At 40.1% G+C, this 18,032-nt stretch overlaps 1 protein-coding gene and 1 long non-coding RNA gene across 12 annotated transcripts in view; one reads left to right on the plus strand and one right to left on the minus strand.

The window, feature by feature from the left end:
- Positions 1 to 13,620, plus strand: part of GPATCH2 (G-patch domain containing 2) — a 103,041-nt gene extending 89,421 nt beyond the window's left edge. For all 7 annotated transcript variants that reach the window (XM_083605284.1, XM_083605286.1, XM_083605287.1 and 4 more), the window contains one exon: positions 12,215 to 13,620. In XM_083605284.1, coding sequence (XP_083461410.1) covers positions 12,215 to 12,384 — 170 coding nt within the window. In that variant the 3' untranslated portion in view covers positions 12,385 to 13,620. The remainder of the gene's footprint in view (positions 1 to 12,214) is intronic.
- The window catches only part of LOC310758819, an 86,072-nt gene that overhangs the window by 36,217 nt on the left and 31,823 nt on the right, over positions 1 to 18,032 (minus strand). For all 5 annotated transcript variants that reach the window (XR_014545957.1, XR_014545958.1, XR_014545959.1 and 2 more), the window contains 2 exons: positions 11,108 to 11,237; positions 9,629 to 9,700 (listed from right to left, as the gene is read on the minus strand). This is a non-coding gene — a long non-coding RNA (uncharacterized lncRNA). The remainder of the gene's footprint in view (positions 1 to 9,628; positions 9,701 to 11,107; positions 11,238 to 18,032) is intronic.

Genomic DNA, 18,032 nt, shown 5'->3' on the forward strand with positions numbered 1-18,032 from the left:
TTCTGGAGGGTTGTAGGACCCCCTGAAATAGTGTGGGCAATGGCTCTGGGATTGCATGGGGATCAAGGAATTGCCCAAATGCCTTTAATGGTCAGAAGAAGTCTTATGTTCCTAGAAGGTAAAGCTTGCTCCAGTCCATTTTGCTGGCATATATAAAGTGTGCACACACAAACGTAGTTCTTGCATTCTGAACTGGCCTGTAGAGCTCTTCCGTGAAGTTATCTAACTTTGGCATTTCAATGGAATGGCTTTTGATTTTCATGGTGTTTCAGGCATCAGTGACAGACCAAGAGAACTGTTTGAAAAATATTGCTAAAGCACCTTAGTGGCAGTAATATGGAAAAAGCGTGTGTCTAGGTCAAGTCCTAAGACTCTGAACATATGTGTAGTGAGTAGGAAAATGCTTAATGGCTGAGTAGAGGATAATATAATTATTTCTACAAGGTGATTTTAGCTTCACACCTTGCAAGTGACAGAAGGAAGTCATTTTGTAAAGTATATGTATGTATAAAGCATCATAAAATTAACTTTAGGGTACCTTTTCATCCCAGGCTTCCAACCTATTCAGTATTTTATTCTGTTACTGAAATCTGGCACACTTGCTTAACTTTCTGGTGGTGGCAGTAGTGTAAAAAGCCCTCTGTTTTCTACAAAAACAATTTGATCCCCACCCCACCCCGCAAGCCATAATTTTACAATGTTTAAGTGACTGGATGTGGTTTTATTAGAAAAAAAGAAAAGAAAAGAAAGGCTGAGAAGGGATTTTGAGATTCTTACAGCGCTACTGCTCTATAAGGGCCAACTTATGGAATAAAAACAGAGAAAAGTGCCTCTCAATAACTACAGCGGAGGCTCCACACATTAGGGATTAGCAAAGCAGTTAAGAGGATAAACGGTGAGCCCTGGATGCCCCCCATTCAAATCTCAGCTCAGCCATGAACTCCAGCAAGCCTTGCCTCTCACCCCCCCCCCCCCATTTCCCTGTAATATGGAGGCAGAAACAGTGGGCTAGCACTACTGCAGCTACCTCAGCATACTCTCCTTCCAGCGCGTGCGATAGCCATCCGGCTTTGCCTCCTGCCAAAGAAATCCATCCTGTGAAAGGGGGCAGAAGTAGGAGATGCTTGTACCAAACTCTGTGGCCTGGGTGGGCCTAAAGGCCTGCAAATGGCCACATCCAGGGCGGGGTAAAGTCAAGGGCCCTGCTGTCCCGAGGGTCACAGTACAGGTGCTTTTCTATGTTGCCTTTGCGCTGGTAGAAGGCAACTGCTAAAGCAACAGCGCCAGGGAACCATTCTTGAAGCGACAAGGCTGTAAAAAGTGCCAGGATCTATGGGCCTGATTTTGTTAAGTGCTCCAGTTTCTAGAAAATGAGGTGATGTGGCTCAGGTCAGCCTGGAAACAATCGCCCCTCTATGTGGAATTCCCTTCCAACAGAAGTGTATCTGGTACCTTGTGTAGCTTTTGTCATACACCGAAAACACACTTCTTTGACACCTAAGATACAGAGTTTAGGACCCACCCAATTCACTGTAATTTAAATTTTAACATTGTATTTTTAAATGGCCATAACTCTCCTTTTCACCCTCATGGTGAAGGGCAGGTAAAAAATATAATTGATGTTTTTGATAATGGAGGGCTGAATTTATAAGGGGGGAAACACACACTTCATCTGCTTAGGGAAACTTCCCTCTACGTTTGCTTTGAGGATGTTTGAGGATTGAGAGCTGGTACAGTCTTTGGGGCCCAAGTCCAGGGCTGCACACCTCAAGGACCCCCAAATGACCACCCAGAGACCACTTGATTATGGAGACAGCGGCAAACAGGCCTTTCATTGGCACATGGGTGGGCTGGGCCCACCAGGGCTGATGCCGGTCACTGCAGGATCCTTCCTTATTTCGAAAAACAATAGTCTAGTTAGGCTTTTCTACAACAAAATAGTGCTTGTTTTGTTAAATGTGTTTAATACCAGGGCAGTGAACGTTTACTCCATTTTATTCCTGCAGTTATGATGGTGCTGTGATCTGAGTTTAAAATGCAAAATGGCGCATTTCTTTCTTTTTTTTAATCCGAGTTGTCAAATTTGCTTTTGTCTTTGCTGTCACATATCAGGAATGTAGAAGTAGCTGTAAATCATGGAATGGCAGTAGCAAGGGGAGAAGAGAAATGTTAATTGTGTGCTTCACAGCTGAAGTAATACACATGGCTGTAAGACCCCTGTCTACTACAGGACATAGAAGATTAAGATTAAACCTTACACTTAAATACCCTGGGAACTGAGCATTGCCCAGTAAGACTGGACCCGTTTTTGTTTCAAAAGAAGTATGAAATCAAATAAGATAATCAAATTGTTTGTATTGAGTTAATTTACAAAGCTCTGCTGGAATGTTGCATTCCACTAAGAGTTTAATAAAAGATCCATGAAATAAACTGTGAAAGTGAGGTACCTATGCAATCCTGCAACTAGTTAGTTGCTCCCCTTGACTTAAAATGCCTTAGCTTGTGTGTAACTGGATGAATTATATTCCTCGCAGTGGTGTTTAAATATAATTCAATTCTTCTGCCTTATTTATTCAATTATTTAGATATTTTTCCAACCTTACCCCAGAGGCTCAGATCTGGCAAAAAGGCCAGCCTCCCAGTAATAGACTTGTGAGCCTAGCAAGTGCATGAAGAAAAGATTTCCATTGCCACATTCATAAATGTCGGTCGGTGACAAATGGTTTCCCCTATCTTTGTATGCAGTATGTTGAACAGCCTTATTTATGCATGTATGGAGGATAGATAGCATGGTGGAGCTAACAAACAGTTGGAATGAGGTGTTTGTGTATTTGTGAATCCTGTTCAGCACCTGTGCCGCTACGTACTTCTAGATACGTTACAAGGCTGTAGACTACTGTAGCTAGAAGTGTTATTGGTTAAACATTTATTAATTGTGACAAGAACACCCAATTTATTTCAGCGCTCTGGCTTATTTACTGCTCTTTCACCTTTGTATTTTGTATTGAAAAAGTAAAATGAATATTGATAGAGTTAGCTATTGATTTCTAAATTTATAGCCTGTTCTCAGCCTTGAGACAAAGTCACATACCAATAGCGCCGTGTGTATTAGTAACAAAGGATGTAGATTTACTCTTACAGCAATGAAAAACTGTTGAAGCAAGAAACTTTTAGCAGTGGAGAGCATTTTATAGTTTGAAAAATGTCATCTGTAAAGGGGAACTAAAGCGGTGAAGAAAATAAGGTGAATTCTATCAGATAATTCCAGTCAACAGCTGAAGTAATAGGGTCCTAATCTGTATTTTTTTTTTCTCGAAAGAGGAAACGTTTGACTTTATAGTCTATGCTAAAGCTCCTTTTTTAACATTGCAGCAAGAAACCAGGAAGGGTGTACCACCTGAAACAAAAGATGCTTCTCCTCATATATTGCCTACAGTTTACCTACAGCCTTTTAAAAATGACAAAGAATGGTTGGAATATGTTGTTCCTCTTAGGGCAGCCATGAATTTATTTCAGGAAATAAATACCTGAAGGAATTGATGACTAGTGAAGCAATATAATATCTGACATGGGAGCATGTCATTCTGAATGCCTTTGTCGGCTTGCTAAACACCTGAACTGTAATACTATTTCGTATGAGTCCTTAAGAGGCTTTATGGCAAAAACAGAGTGCCCTTGAGTTTGTGTGGATATGCATGCACCTGGGCACACACTCACAAAACAAGTGCTTTCATTGTTGATTCCTGATCCCTTGGAACGTGACTAGGAAAGTAGGGCTCTAGCATTTCCAATTTCAGCATCCAATAGAGTCATATTTTTTTCCTGAGCAAAGTATAGGTAGCAATACAATGGGCAAGAGACACTCCACTCCTACTGCACTTAACTGGTTTTACATACTATATAAACACAAGCTATCAAAGAAGTTACAGATACGTTGGAGAACAAAATTTAACTTCTGTACCCTCAGGTAATCCTGAGTCACCCAGAAGTTTCTCCATTGGTGTAAGGCTTGAAGTCTGATTTCTGTAACTGACTGTCTTCTGTGCTTCCCTGGAACTGAAACCAGTTGTGTCCATCTCCTGGTTTGTTTCCCCTCTATGTCTCAGCAGAACAACACCAAAGGTTTAGCACTTTCTCATCACACATCCATCTTCTTCTCCCTTCTCCACACCCCTGGCTTTCCGTACTTTCTTCTCTGTACTGTCCCCCACAGTTTGATTGTTAACTTGTGGAAACTTTGGGCAATATCTCCTCCTCTTCCTACCCAACAAAGAAAATACAAAAATGTGAGGTTTACATAGAAGAGAATGCTCTGGCACTAAAAGTACAGGAAAGCTTTTCTTGGCCTTTTGCTTTTGGAGCTGCCTTTTTAAATTGCTGTACAACTTTAAGCCACTTCACACATTGCATGCATTCCAGGTAGCAAGTTCTTGTATAGGACTCCACCGGTTTTCATGGTGATGTTCACACATGCACATGTACAAAGTGAAATTAGAACAAGCAAAAACAGCAGAGGCTTGCTTTAAACATTTTACATGTAAAATGCAGCAAATGCTAGCATATAACAGTAGCTCAAGGTAGTAGATAATCTTTGATGAAAAATAAATGCTTCAATGTTTTGTCTGGGTTAGTTGGCTACATGTTGTGTTTCAGGCTGATGCACTTTGGAATGACTTGAGTTATCAACTCTATTTTTTTATAAGAATGTGTTTTAATGAAAAATCTGACAGATTCTCTATTATGGTATGTAATATCAAGTACTGCTATAAGGTCATCTTGGCTCTGTTTAACAAGGTAATCAAAAGGCTAAATGTTTTCATTCCGCTTAAAAATTGCCAGCAAAACTATTTTGCTGACGTCTAATGCAGCAGTGATTAAAAATCAGACTTGAATATGAGCAGTGCCAAAATGATGATTTGAAACTACTGTGATTATACTATTCCAACAGAGGTTACCCAGGCCTGGCTTGTGGTGAAGGTCAACCTTCTGATCTGTTTATAGAAAAAGGACAGATTTGGGTTAGCTAGATAAGCTGGGGTAAATTTCCAATGCATTGAGCATGAGAGGTTGCTTCCGGTTTTTCTACTGTATAACAAGCTTGCATATTGCCCCCGTTAACACCAAATGGTTCTGCTGGCATTGTATGATCGGTCCAATTAAAGATTCTATCAAAGAGAACAACCAGCAAAAATGCCTATAACCAGTACATTTTCACACAGCCCATAGTTAAACTATGGACCACCAACCTGGAGGTTTTAACAGAGGATTAGACGAATTTGTGGAGGCTAGTAGTATTGTAATTTTATGTTGTGAACCGCCCCAAGATCTGCAGATGTATACACATTTAATAAATTATAATTATAATACCTTCACTGTCAGAGGCAGTGTGCTTCCCAAAATCAACTGCTGGTAATCACACATGGGGAAAGGGCTATTGTGCTTAGTTTCTGCTTGGAAGTTTCCCATGGGCATCTGGTCAGCCGCTGTGAGAACAGGCTGTTGGACTAGATGGGCCTTTGCCTTATCCAGGAGGCTCTTCCTATGTACTTCAGAAATATGGTATCCTGAACAGGCTTAGCTGCTGTTTTTATCTGTAAGCCGCCTCTAGTCTTGTCAGGGGGAAAGGTGGGTTATAAATAAATAATCAAGAGCTCAGTAGCTAAAGCATGAGACTCTTAATCTCAGGGTTGTGGGTTCAAGCCTCATGTTGGGCAAAGAGATTTCTGCATTGCAGGGAGTTGGACTAGATGATCCTTGTAGTCCCTTCCAACTCCAAAATTCTACGATAAGCCCCAGTACACAGTGTTGTATCATGAATACGCAGCACCAGCCTTATAAACCCCCCTCTTCCCAAAGTGCCTCTTAAAAGCTGCTCATGGGAGGAAGTCAGAAATGCTCTTTAGAGAGGATTGAGAAGATGCTAGCAGAAGATAAAGGGAGTGAATGCATGAAGGTGCCTTATACCAAGTCAGGCCATTGTTTTATCTGGCCCAGTGTTGACTGCATCTCAGATATCTCAGGCAGAGGTTGTTTCCAGCTTTACTACCTGATCTTTGCTGGGGGGTTTTCTGCTTACGAAGTATGTGCTCTGCCACTTGAATTGTGGCCATACCCTGTGGGGAACCAGGTGCAAACCCTTGCTTGTGCTTAAAGGTGCTATTTAGGACTTACCATTGACTTTGCATTGAAACATACAGATTAGCATTCAAACAAAAGGTCTCAGCATTCACTTTCTAGGAGTGCAGATGGCGAAGCAGAGCATACAGTGCATATAGCAGCGTTGGTGTGATTGCATGTTGCCCACTTCAAGCCTCATGGGCCTAACTCTCCCTTACTGAAGTTCCACTGAGCAAAAGCCTTCGCACCTGTGGAAACCATCCCAGCAGGCATGTGAGCATCTGCATATACCAACAATCTGAATACCACAAAAGAGGCCATTTGTGTCAACTCGAAAGCATTGAGCTGCATTATTCCTCAATACTGTGCAAGTTCAGCATAGTTAACTGGATGACTTTGGTTTGGTTTGGTTACTGGTAGTGATTTTTGTATCTATATAAACATTAGCTTTTTTTTAAAAAAAAGAATTATTCGCACTGATTTATTTGCTCTAGGGGAACCCTTAGGAAAAAATCATGGATCAAGACGGCTTGTGGTTTCAAGAGCAGCACTGTTACAGCACATCTTTCCTGCATCAAGCGGTTTCAGACCTTTACATTTTGCAGGCTGGTTTAGCAGCCACAAATAGAGAAGTGAAAGGAATACTCTGAATATTAAATGCCTTCAGAGAACAGGGGGAAAGGTGCACTAGGTTATAAAGCGAAGCAGCATGTATCTCCCTGTTTTCCATTGGCTGTTTATCCAACATCAATACAACACTTTAGGAGCCAAATTACTAAACAAGCTGCCAATTAGGCTTGCAGTCAGCTGGATAGATTAGTGGCTAAGAGAGGCAGATACAAGATTTTCATCTCTTGAGCCAATTACTCAAGTGAATTACCATCCACGGTGCTCCTTGGGAATTTAAGGTAGAAAAGACTCACTCTGCTGCGATAGTGAGATCCAGGATAGGGGGTCAGGGTTATCAGGCCACGTAGTGTAAAAATTGCCCAAGCAAAAAAGAGATCCTTCTTGGAAAGGACTTAAAGGATTTAGGGCTGCCAGGAGTGCTGAAAAAGAAAATAATAGTTGTGGGGTGTCCTGCTGCAGCAAACTTGTTAAATTCACATGTGTTAATCTTATAAAAGGGAAGAGAGAACCAAGACGGCCTCAGTTTTAGCAAAACAAAAAACAAAAAACCCTCAGTATGAAATAGTGCCTTCTTAGGAAATGATCAGACTGCTCCACTTTTACATGCAGATATTACTAAAAATGCAGGGTAAGGAATATTACATTGTGTTTAATCCAAAATCATTTAATTGGAACTATTTGGAGAGTCCTACACACATACATTTCCATGTCATGTTTTATTTCTAAACAACTTACATTTCATACTTGGTGATTCCAGGCCCAAAATTTAGGCTGCAGCCCTATGCATACTGAATGGCACCACTGAGCAAAATGGGATTTACTTCTGAGTAGACATCCAAAGGATTGCTCTATGATGGTACAATCCTGTGCATATCTGCTCAGAAGTAAGTTTCACTGAGTTCAGTGAGACTGACTGTGAGGTAAGATTAAGAATAAACTGGTTTTTAAGAGACTGACTAAAAATGCTCCTAGTTAATTGGAAATAATTTATTTTAAAATGGTAATTTATTATTAATACTTTTAGTACTTAATATTTTTAAGTACTTCAAAAAGTGTAGATTTCAATTGTCTTATGAGAACAGACAATCTCTTTTCTCTCTCAACACAGGAGGGAACACTTCTCTAATATGCCTGCTATGACACATACAGGCATCATCTAAAAAGAGAACATTTTTTCTTCTACAACTAATTGTTTTATTCATGTATCATTTTATTCATATTTAATGCATTCAGTGATTTAAAATAAATGAATGTATGATATTAATCAAACAAGAGTTCGTACATCAATAGATAGACCTCCCCCACAAAAAATATGTTAAAAATAGAATGTACAGGTCAACCACAGATAAAGCTTTCACCACTAAGCATCTGCATAAATAAAGAGATCTGATTCCCCCCCCCCTAAAAGACGCTCTAATCAGTATTTGTGCTCCATGAGAACAGCATTTTGCCCATGCCTATGTATCAAACGTATTCTGTGTGGCATTTTTTTCTAAGTAGTGCGCTTCTCGGTTTCTGTTAACAAAGCTGCTGTTTTTTGGTCTATCAAAAGCAGCTAATTCCAACAGAGTTCACTGGGACTTACATCTTGGTAAGTATACCTGGATTTGCAACATTAAACTCGTGTTAAAGGGGAAGTGACATCAGTTTTCTTATGAGCCTGAACAGGAAATAATGTGTTTCAGCCACAGTGCTAGCAATTAATGTTCACACAGATTAAGCAAGAAATTGTTTATTTAATCAAGGCCACTTCTGGTATTGTTTTTTTGTTTTTTAAAAAAACTCTATAAAAATAAAGTTCAAAAGGTACCAAAGCAAAAGCTGCAAGATGCGCATGTGAAAATATAGGCAAAGTTTCTGCGGTTCTTTTGTGTTTTGAGAGCCCTACTGAAATTCTTAAGCAAATGTAAAACCTGAACTTCGGCAAGCTGTTGTATCCCAAAATGATTAAACAGATGTGAAGCCTGCAGCAGCATTAGACCTCTGATCTGATTTTTAGCTTACAGATGGAATTAAATTAATTCATGGCAATCCCTGTAAAATCAAGGGTATGGGACTGAATGCTAGTGCTCTGCTTAACCAGAATGTACCTGTTCCAACAGCTGTTGAGAAAAATTACACGGCTTAATTTTCATAGAAATCTACCTTTAATGACATCATAAATATTATTTTGAAATAAAAATTTAATTGCAAGGTTTGTTTTTTCTCTCTTTTTTTTCTCCAAAGGAGTGCCTTGATTTACTATATACAAACTTTATTGCCCTTTTTTCTTTTACGGGCTTTATATTAAGTCTCTAAAACATTTACATGCATAAGGACTATCTCCAGGAATTGTGAAAATATGCACTGGTAGAACTACAAGACTGTACATTTTGGCTTACTGTGATTTCCCGGGAATTTCTGAAGCTTTTGCTCTACCAATGAAAGTCACCGGCCAAGCAAGTGTGTTCCGTTTACGGTGTTTGTGGCAACAACTGCAGTGAGCTGCCCACTGACACTGTTTGTTCTGGTAGCAATCAGACATTGCAGTCCTTAAACAGCAGAAAAAGCATTGTGCCATTGGTGCAGCAGCCTATTATTAATGAGCAGTATTAACTCTGGTCTTGCAGTGATTGTCACGAAGTCTTTCCTGCTGAAACAGTTGGAGGTTCTCTGCCTTTCTCAAGCTGTTTGCATAGCTACTTTTCTTATAGATGGGAAAAAACTGCTACTGTATTTATAATCCTTAACATGGTTAGAAAGTTGCCCCCAATTGTTTCTGGGGCCACTTGCTAGAAACAGCTCCTTGGGAAGTTAATTCTTTTAATTGTGATGTTCCAAGTAGTTGCTTTAATTAGTCGATAAATATAAAGTACAGTAAAAGTAGTTTTTAGTTCCTTACCTTTCAACCAATGAGCACCAATAATTTTTGCATGTGGTTGTTCTCTCTCTGTTTTAGGTGACACGGGAAAAACTGCAAGAAATAAGGTTATAGTAATTGTTGCCTCAAATAGAAGGCAATGTTCAAAATAAGCCAATTAGAACGCCTGCAATTTGCTAAATCACTACAGAAAGTCATTCTCAAATTGAGGCTTCAGAGTTTTCCACAAACAATGAAATATTGCATACAGCTTGCCTTTTTTTAAAAAAAGGCAAACTTAAAAAGGCCTAGTGCAGATGCAATTCTGCCCCATCACCAGAACATAGTTTGGTCATTAGGAACAACGCACCAAGTACAAGGTGCTTCTCCAAGTCCCTTCTCTCACTTAAACATTTGTCTCCTTCCTTTTAAATGTTGACATAGTATTGTGTCCAAACTGCACTGATATTTTTTGGTAACCATTGTGTCAAACCATAATTTGCAACCATCAGTTACAAAATGATCTGGTGCTAACAATGATTTGGTGCCGTCAGACATAGCGCACTGACCAAAACTGAAGGGTCGGGCAATCCCCACATGAGCAAAGTGGAGCACACGATCCCATGTGATGCTCCCAAACACCAAACAGCGAATACCAAACAATAAGGCAGCATTCCATCTGCACCTGTGCTACAAGGGGTGGCAAATTAACTAGTTTTCTTATCCTTTAATAAGTATGCAATGACAGCAGACTTTGATCCCCTGAAAAGTGCTTTTGAACTGTAGTTGGCCTCTGTCAGTCTCAAGAGACAATGGAAGACTGCACCTTCGTGGTTAAAGTCAAATTGTTGGAGAGTTGCAGCGCCTGCCTTTAAACACGTTATCATTAAAAACATTGAATGATACCCAGTGTTGCACAAGTGGATTTCCTCTTCCTCTCCTGCCTTTTATCCCCACCCCCTGCTCACAAATATATCCCAACCCTCCAAAGCAGATGTAATGAGAGTGGGGGCTGCAGGAGCTAGAAGAGGAAGAGAAAAGCCTGTTGCCTGAGCAGAACTTGGCTCTCCCAGTGGACGCACACAATTCGATACCTCCCACCAACCTGTTTTCTTTCTGTACCCTTTGCACTGTGACGTACGCTTTTATATCCCTAGCATATCTCATTTTGTGTTTAAAACAATCGTGTAAGGAAGGTTATGCTGTGAGGGTGGGTGGCTTGTTGAAAAACCATTCAGTGAGCTCTAATAGCTGAGGCTAGGGTTAAAGCAAGTGCGAATCCACATAAAAATCCAGCACTTGATCAGGTGGGCTTGCAGTACAGTAGGAGCAACAGTAAGTAGTCTTGGCATGCAATTAGCAAAGCTGCTTTTTGGCTTGTATATTTATAGGTGCTGAATGGAACAAAATGCATGGAGTTTCAAATTCTGGTAATTATATCCTATGTTGAGGAGGAAAATTTCATTATATTGTATATTAAAGTACTTAAGTATCAGTTAAAAACAAAACTCTTCCAATTACCTGTCAGTCACAGAAAATTGCGTACTTTCCACTAAGGGGCTGGCATCAAGAATAGTAACACCACTATATAAAGTTGCACATTTTGAAGAACAGGGTGTTCAGCTCTCTATTCCTTATAGAATGCTGGTTTCTGTTAATGTTAAAAAGAGCAATTATAAGACTTTCACTTTTCCAGTCCCTTGTTTTAACTCTCTTGTACTCATTGTTATACATTTGTATCCAACTTTCAGCGAAGAGAGACCCACAACAGCTTTGTTAAGCTGAGCTTGTTAGGCTTCCTCACCTATTTCCATTCTGCCCAGGACAATTTGCTGCCTGAGGCACAGGACAAGATGCCAGCAACCCACTTTTCTTATACAGGAGCCGAGCGGACTGGCATTTGCACCTTATTTCAAATCAGGCAAAAAGGACAGTGTCTTCAATTGCACCTGAGGGTATCTTAGAAGATTCAGGACAGGCCATGTGGCACATGCACAGCTCTGTCCTCCAACACCTCGGCACAACTCACAGAAAGTGGGAAAGGACAAAAAGAGAGAACCCTAATCCAAATATCTACATGGCAGCCTGACTCCAGTGCCACCATGAGCTGGGTTCTCTCATGTGCCCCCATAGCCACAGACGGGTGTGACACAGGCAGGAGTAGCTGGTAGTGAGCATAGATTAGATTTTTATGATGTTGGCCTCTCCAATAGTATCACCACATAATACTTAATATTATATAGACTGCAAAGATTTTAGTGACAAATGTGCAGTTTAAGGGAGCTGAACAATACTTTAACAACGATTAATGCAACCAGGTTCCCCTGTTTTCATTTCTATGGTTCTTGCCACCTTTGAGTCATGCTGAAATGTAATTTCCAACACACGTTATTATGCATGGTGTTAAGCATTTATATAATTTTTTTTCTCTTTCAAATAAGGAAAATTAGCCTGTAACATTCTCAGATCAACATGCAACCTTGAGGTCGATGTGCACAAAGACATCCTGTTCTAGCAACCTATTAGATAAATTAGGAGAATAAGAAGGTTTAAGGCTTACGGGGAGATTATCCTGCTCTTCTGCATATGGCCATCCTGATTAATGCTGTGTATTTCTTTTAATCTCAGGGTTTGTAGGTGAAAATGCTCAACCGATCTCAGATAGCAACATTGGCAATAGGATGCTCCAAAGTATGGGCTGGACACCTGGCACAGGCCTTGGACCAGAAGGCAAAGGGATAGCCGAACCAATCCGAGCAATCCAGAGGCCAAAAGGACTTGGACTTGGATTCAGCTAACCGAAAGGCACTCCAGCTGCTGTTCAGACAAGACGACGACGAACCTTTCAACTTTGAAATAACTAAAAACATTCAGCTGTTCTCAGAAACATCCAGTGATTCCTACCGTCACTTTTGAATACAGAAGCCTCAATGTTTTCTATTAAAAGCTGCAAGGGACCAGCCATTAGGGCAGTCCTGATGTTTGAACCCTAACTCTGTAATGGTGCTAATCTTTTTAACTGTACTTTTTTATTTTCTGTGGTCTTGACCATTTATATTGTCAAAATTCCCAAGAACTGATTGGATTCGTCCCGTCCCCCCCTTTAAAGACTTGCCAACTGCACAGGTGCACCTGAGTTTTTCTTTCTCAACCCTTTCATAGAACAGGCCACTTTTGCTCGTTTCAATTATAATGGAAAGCTGCTGTGTTACTTAATAGGATGGTGCAGATGCAGTATAGTATTAGACATTGCTGCACATCTCCCTTCCATTCCAAAAAGGTCTTGGTAGATGGTTCATCAAGGCAGCATAGATGCGGAGCTGCTTTAACAGCACTCTAGTGTGGAAAGAAGGAGTGACAGAGTTCACCTTTCTAAAAGATTGCATCTCTGCCTCAGTGGCAGCCAGATACAGCCTTCATGGGCAGGGCTGCTCATGACTCTGCCTCATTTCAGGCCAGTTTAATTTTATATTTAATTTGATATACAATATTTGCAGATGAGCCAACATAAAGCACATCTTGCTTCCCAGCATGCAATTTTGCATGACAAACGCATGACAAACGGCAAGCTTTATTATTCCAGGAGTTGCCGCATGTAACTCCACCCTCCTCTCTCTCACCCTAATACACACACCTTTTGAGTACAATTTTAATTGGTTGTTGCATCTTAGGTGGTGTCATTTTAAAAGCAAAGTTTTTAAACCAATTGTACTGCTGTCATTTATCCAATCACTGTGAATGTGTATCCCGACCCGTTGTTAGCTAAGTGGATTTAAAATGGGACATTAGAGTCTCTGAATTATAGTTATAATTTGGGAGATACTTCTTAATTGAAAAAAACGAAACACGGTGGTGACAAAGGTGGGCCAGGGTGGAGGCTTCTCAGGCACATATTCTTGAAAGAAGGTGAAAGGATTTGAAACAGTCTAACAGGAAGTGCTTTAATTTTATCAACAGCCATAATTTCACACTTAATATTTTGGCTTGCTTTTGTGCTGACACCAATCTCATTAAAGAGTCCTTCTATCACTGGACTGGAGGTTTATTTCAATGACTGTGTTAGCTTGGCTTAATCATACCTGTACCCTAAAGTAATCACTTCAGAATTCATATACTGCTGCCAGCATAAGGCTGTATTCAGATGTCACACTTCCCACCACCTGCTATCATTGGCATAATAACATTCCCTACCAAACACAATGAGTGAGATCCAGAGAACTGCAAGCAGAGTTCCACTTAAACCATTGGGTTTTCCTGCTCCTCCATTCCCATTTCCACCCACTTTGCCCTCAAAGAGCCACTCTTGAGTTTCAAAGGATCTTCCAGAATGGGATGTGCCGGGGTGGGGTAGGGGGCGGAGGAGAAAATCAGCAGAGATAACACCAGCTTTGGTGACTGAAAAAAATAGGTACTCTTAAATAATAAAATCCAGTTTCTGAATTCTGCCTTTTTCTTTTTTTCTTTTTTGCCATGCTCAAAACATAAGGAGTAGGGGAAGACTCAATTCTCAATGGCTTTAAGTAAGTAACAAACTGTAACCAGGAACCTGCCATTGCCTGGGCACTGTGGTATCAGTAATATATTAGTTGCTACTGCATTGCACCTGGTCGTCATATGAATGGGCAATTAACTGGTTTTCAATAGAAAGGAAGGAAAGGAAGGAAGCAGTTATGGGAAGGGTTACGATGAGGCAGTGGCCAAAGACAAAGGTCCCAAGAAACTAAAAGGAAGAAGCAGGAGTCAAGGGAGAATATATAGGATTCAGGTGACTGTATTTGTTTGCTAAGGTCGGAATTATCTACTCTGACTGGTTGCTCAGTGTCTCAGGCAAAGGCTTTTGTCATCAACTGCTCTCGGATCGAATTCAGGTTGGGAACCCCCGGGGAATGAACCTGATTTCATCCAGCTCCCCTAGTCCCCTTCCGACTATCAGCTGTTCAGTGAGGTGAGGAAGGCTTTGATGTTCAGGTCCTTCCCCTTTGCTGTTCCTTGCAAATATGCAAAAAGTATGCAAAAATGCATATGATTTTGAGGGTGCAAATACATTTTGAAGCTTGAGACTTCCAATAGCTTAAAAGAAGGAATTACTGTTCAGCTATTTATTGAACCTTGTTTGCATTCTTCTGGTATTACTGAGTTTTGCCTTCTGCACAGGCAAAATAAAGAAAGGGAGTTGGAGAGCTTTTTATAAATATGTATATTTATTTTAAAAAGTTATGTGAATAAAAATGGAAGGTAAATATGAGTGCAGTTATTAAGAAATAAATCGCTCTGAGTGGGTGTCTGGCTCTGTCTGCTACCGGAATATGGCCTTTGCCACAGTAATTCATAAAGTGAATTCTGTAACATGGTGATCCTACTATAAAAATGTCCCTAGAGTGTGCTACAGTTTGTAGCTTCCCTCCCAAACAAATTGTGCTTCCTTTTGCAATGTGATTTTAGGTAAGTAGATCTAGGGATCAACCATTGCAGTGTAACTGAGGAAAGGAGGGTGGTTTAGAGATTTAGTCATAAAACTTCAAGAATTATGAGCTGGGTTGTAATTTAGATTTTAGAATAATTTATTGCAAGGCAAATACCTACCTTTGATTCAAAGCTGCAATGCTCAGTGTTAAAATGCTAGCATAGGTATTTTTGATGCTTCCACATGGAAGAGTTAAGCAGGCGTTTTCTCTTTGGTCGAGTAACAATAAATTGACATCCTCTGGAGCCTTGGTGGCTGATGGGTAATAATTTAGGCATATAGTAGACTTGATTAATTTGTTATCCAAGTAATACTAGACTACTGTACATACATGCAGCTTTGATGAAAGTACTGTATGTGCATTTAATATATAATCAACCTGACTTTTTTTGTGCATGTAGCACTGTATCTCCACTTTGTGATTAAAATGAAAAACTATAGGCGTACAAATATGTTCTGCTGTAGAGGGATCATTGTGTAATAAGCTTGTTTTCTACCATTTGCCCTTCCATTTTGCCTTTTAAAATTCAGTATGTGTTTTTTATTTTAAAAAACCTGAAGTTGAATTAGCAGAAAGTGACTCGACATCCACACTGAAATTAAAGTTTCAAAACTGTGACCAGCCAGAACAGAACATTATAAATTCTATGGGGGGGGTCCCCACAAAACAAAATGCCTTAAATGTTAAAGGGTAAAGTCAACATATAGGGGTGGATCTACACAAAGGGGGGGAAATGCTATAAGTCACAAATTAAATCGTTATAACAAAGGGGAAATCGCATAGAAAGGTTTTGTGCTCTATAGCACCATCTGGTGCTGCATGTGTATAACACATTTAAAATGCTGTTTTTTGACTAATGTAGCTGAATCAGAAGTGGGTCTCCAGGTGGCTTAGAAAAAGTTAAAATCCACACTATTACATTTTAGGGTTATAGCCATCAGTATCCAATGTTTTAGTTTATGCCAGCAGTTCCCAAACTTGTTTTTCACGAATCACTTGAAAAGTGCCGAGGCTCATGGTGGGCCACTTAACAATTTCTCTGCCTGTCATAGCAATTCTAATGTGTTATGCTAGTTACTGCATCATTTTAATTGCATTTTTATAGCTTCTTTTCTTCTATTGTACGTATTTAGTGCATTGCAATTCGAATTCCATAGAATTAAAATTATAAATGTTCTTCACAGACATGCCACAGGCCACCAGTTTGGAAACCCATGATGTATGTTATTCCTCTGAGAATTGTGGTGAAGACTGGGGCGTGCAACTAAAACCTTGGCTGCGCATTATTTTTACCCCATGAGAGAATGCTTGAAGCATCCTCTGTGTCGCCGTAATGTTCAGTACCACATGCTTCTTCCGTGTGGAAGGGGGAGTTTTCATGCCAGCAATATGACCTATTTTTGGTGGTGGTTGGGCACCCTTCGATGACTGATTCAAGTGCATCCGCATGATAATAAGAATGCATTGACTAGTCCCAAGAATCTCACTAGTTTTCTCACCTAGAGTTCCTGTCATTTAAAAATACTCCCATGCAGAGGTTCCTACAATTTGAAGAAGGTTGCAGCATTTGGCAATTGGTCATTCATTTCTTTATCCACTGACTTATTTCAAATAGATGAAATCTGACTATAGTTTTTGTTGTTATATTAATCCATCCAATAACATTGATTGCATTCTAAGAAATTTTTGATCTGTTAGAATCACACAAGTTGCCTTAGGGGTAAGAATGAGTCTTTTTCAAAGAAAAAAACCCCAAGTCATTAGGTATTAAATACTCATTGATTTAACAGGTTTGCCGTAATATATATTCAACTGACGAGTGGACCATGAAGGCTCCTTCTGGAGGTCTCCTACTAAGCACAGACTCATTACTTTACACACCTGACATTTTAAGTAGATCCAGATTTCTCTCCAGCGAGTCAGTCCCATTAACTGTCAGTGTGATGATCTACTATTGCCACTTTTGGTTTTATCTGTACATTAGAGTTGTCTCCTGTCTTTGAATTGTCAGACAGCATAAATCATCCCCCTGATTCAGATATCTCGCTGCATTTGCAGCGGAACAATGAGACTCGATTCCTTGTTAACTTTTTCAGGGAAATGTTTGTGTTTCGTTGTAGTTGGAACAAACGTAGGTGCATTTTTGCCTGTGCATTCTGGTTAGAAAACTGTAGCTGTGGATATAAGAAGGAATCACACTGATCTCTTCCCTCCTACATTCAACCCTTGCCTAAATCAACAGGTGAGCCATTTCTAAACTGTTTTCCTGTTTCTCATCTTAGGCTATGTCGTAAGAGCAGCAACTCACCAAGAGGCTAATCATGAGCCACATTAATACATAGTAAATGAAAACTGGCAGGATCGCTGAAAGCATAAGTAATTCTTAATGAGTAATTCTGAGTAATTCTTAATGAGTGCTACAGTTGGCTTATAGGGCAAATTTAACACAAAACCGATACACCAACATTCTCCCCAGTGCTTTTTTTCTGGGGGGGACGCAGGGGTACACGTACCCCTAAACATTTTGTGAATCTAAGTTTGGCCTCATTGAGGGGCAATATTTCAATATAGTAGAAAAATGAGAGTACCCCTAAACATTTTTTAAGAAAAAAAGCACTGATTCCCCCTATTTCATTCTGGTTATTAACTACTAAGGCAGGCACCCCCAACCTGCGGTTCTCCAGATGTTTTGGTCTACAACTCCCATGATCCCTAGCTAAAAGGACCAGTGGTCAGGGATGATGGGAATTGTTGTCCAAAACATCTGGAGGGCCAAAGGTTGGGGATGCCTGTACTAGGGGATATTTCTCTATCATTCGCATCTTGGTTGAACTTGTTTGGCTTGGTTAACTTTCTATTATTAATCATGTGACTACCCAAGCTGAGTCTGACTCGACAGATAGGCAGTGCTACAATAGTACACAGGGTAGCTTACAAGAATAGGCTTCAGTTCTTTCTAAGTTTGACAAGAGCTGGGCTGA

Source organism: Podarcis filfolensis, assembly GCF_964270895.1.
Source record: "Podarcis filfolensis genome assembly, chromosome: 3".
Lineage (NCBI taxonomy): Eukaryota > Metazoa > Chordata > Lepidosauria > Squamata > Lacertidae > Podarcis > Podarcis filfolensis.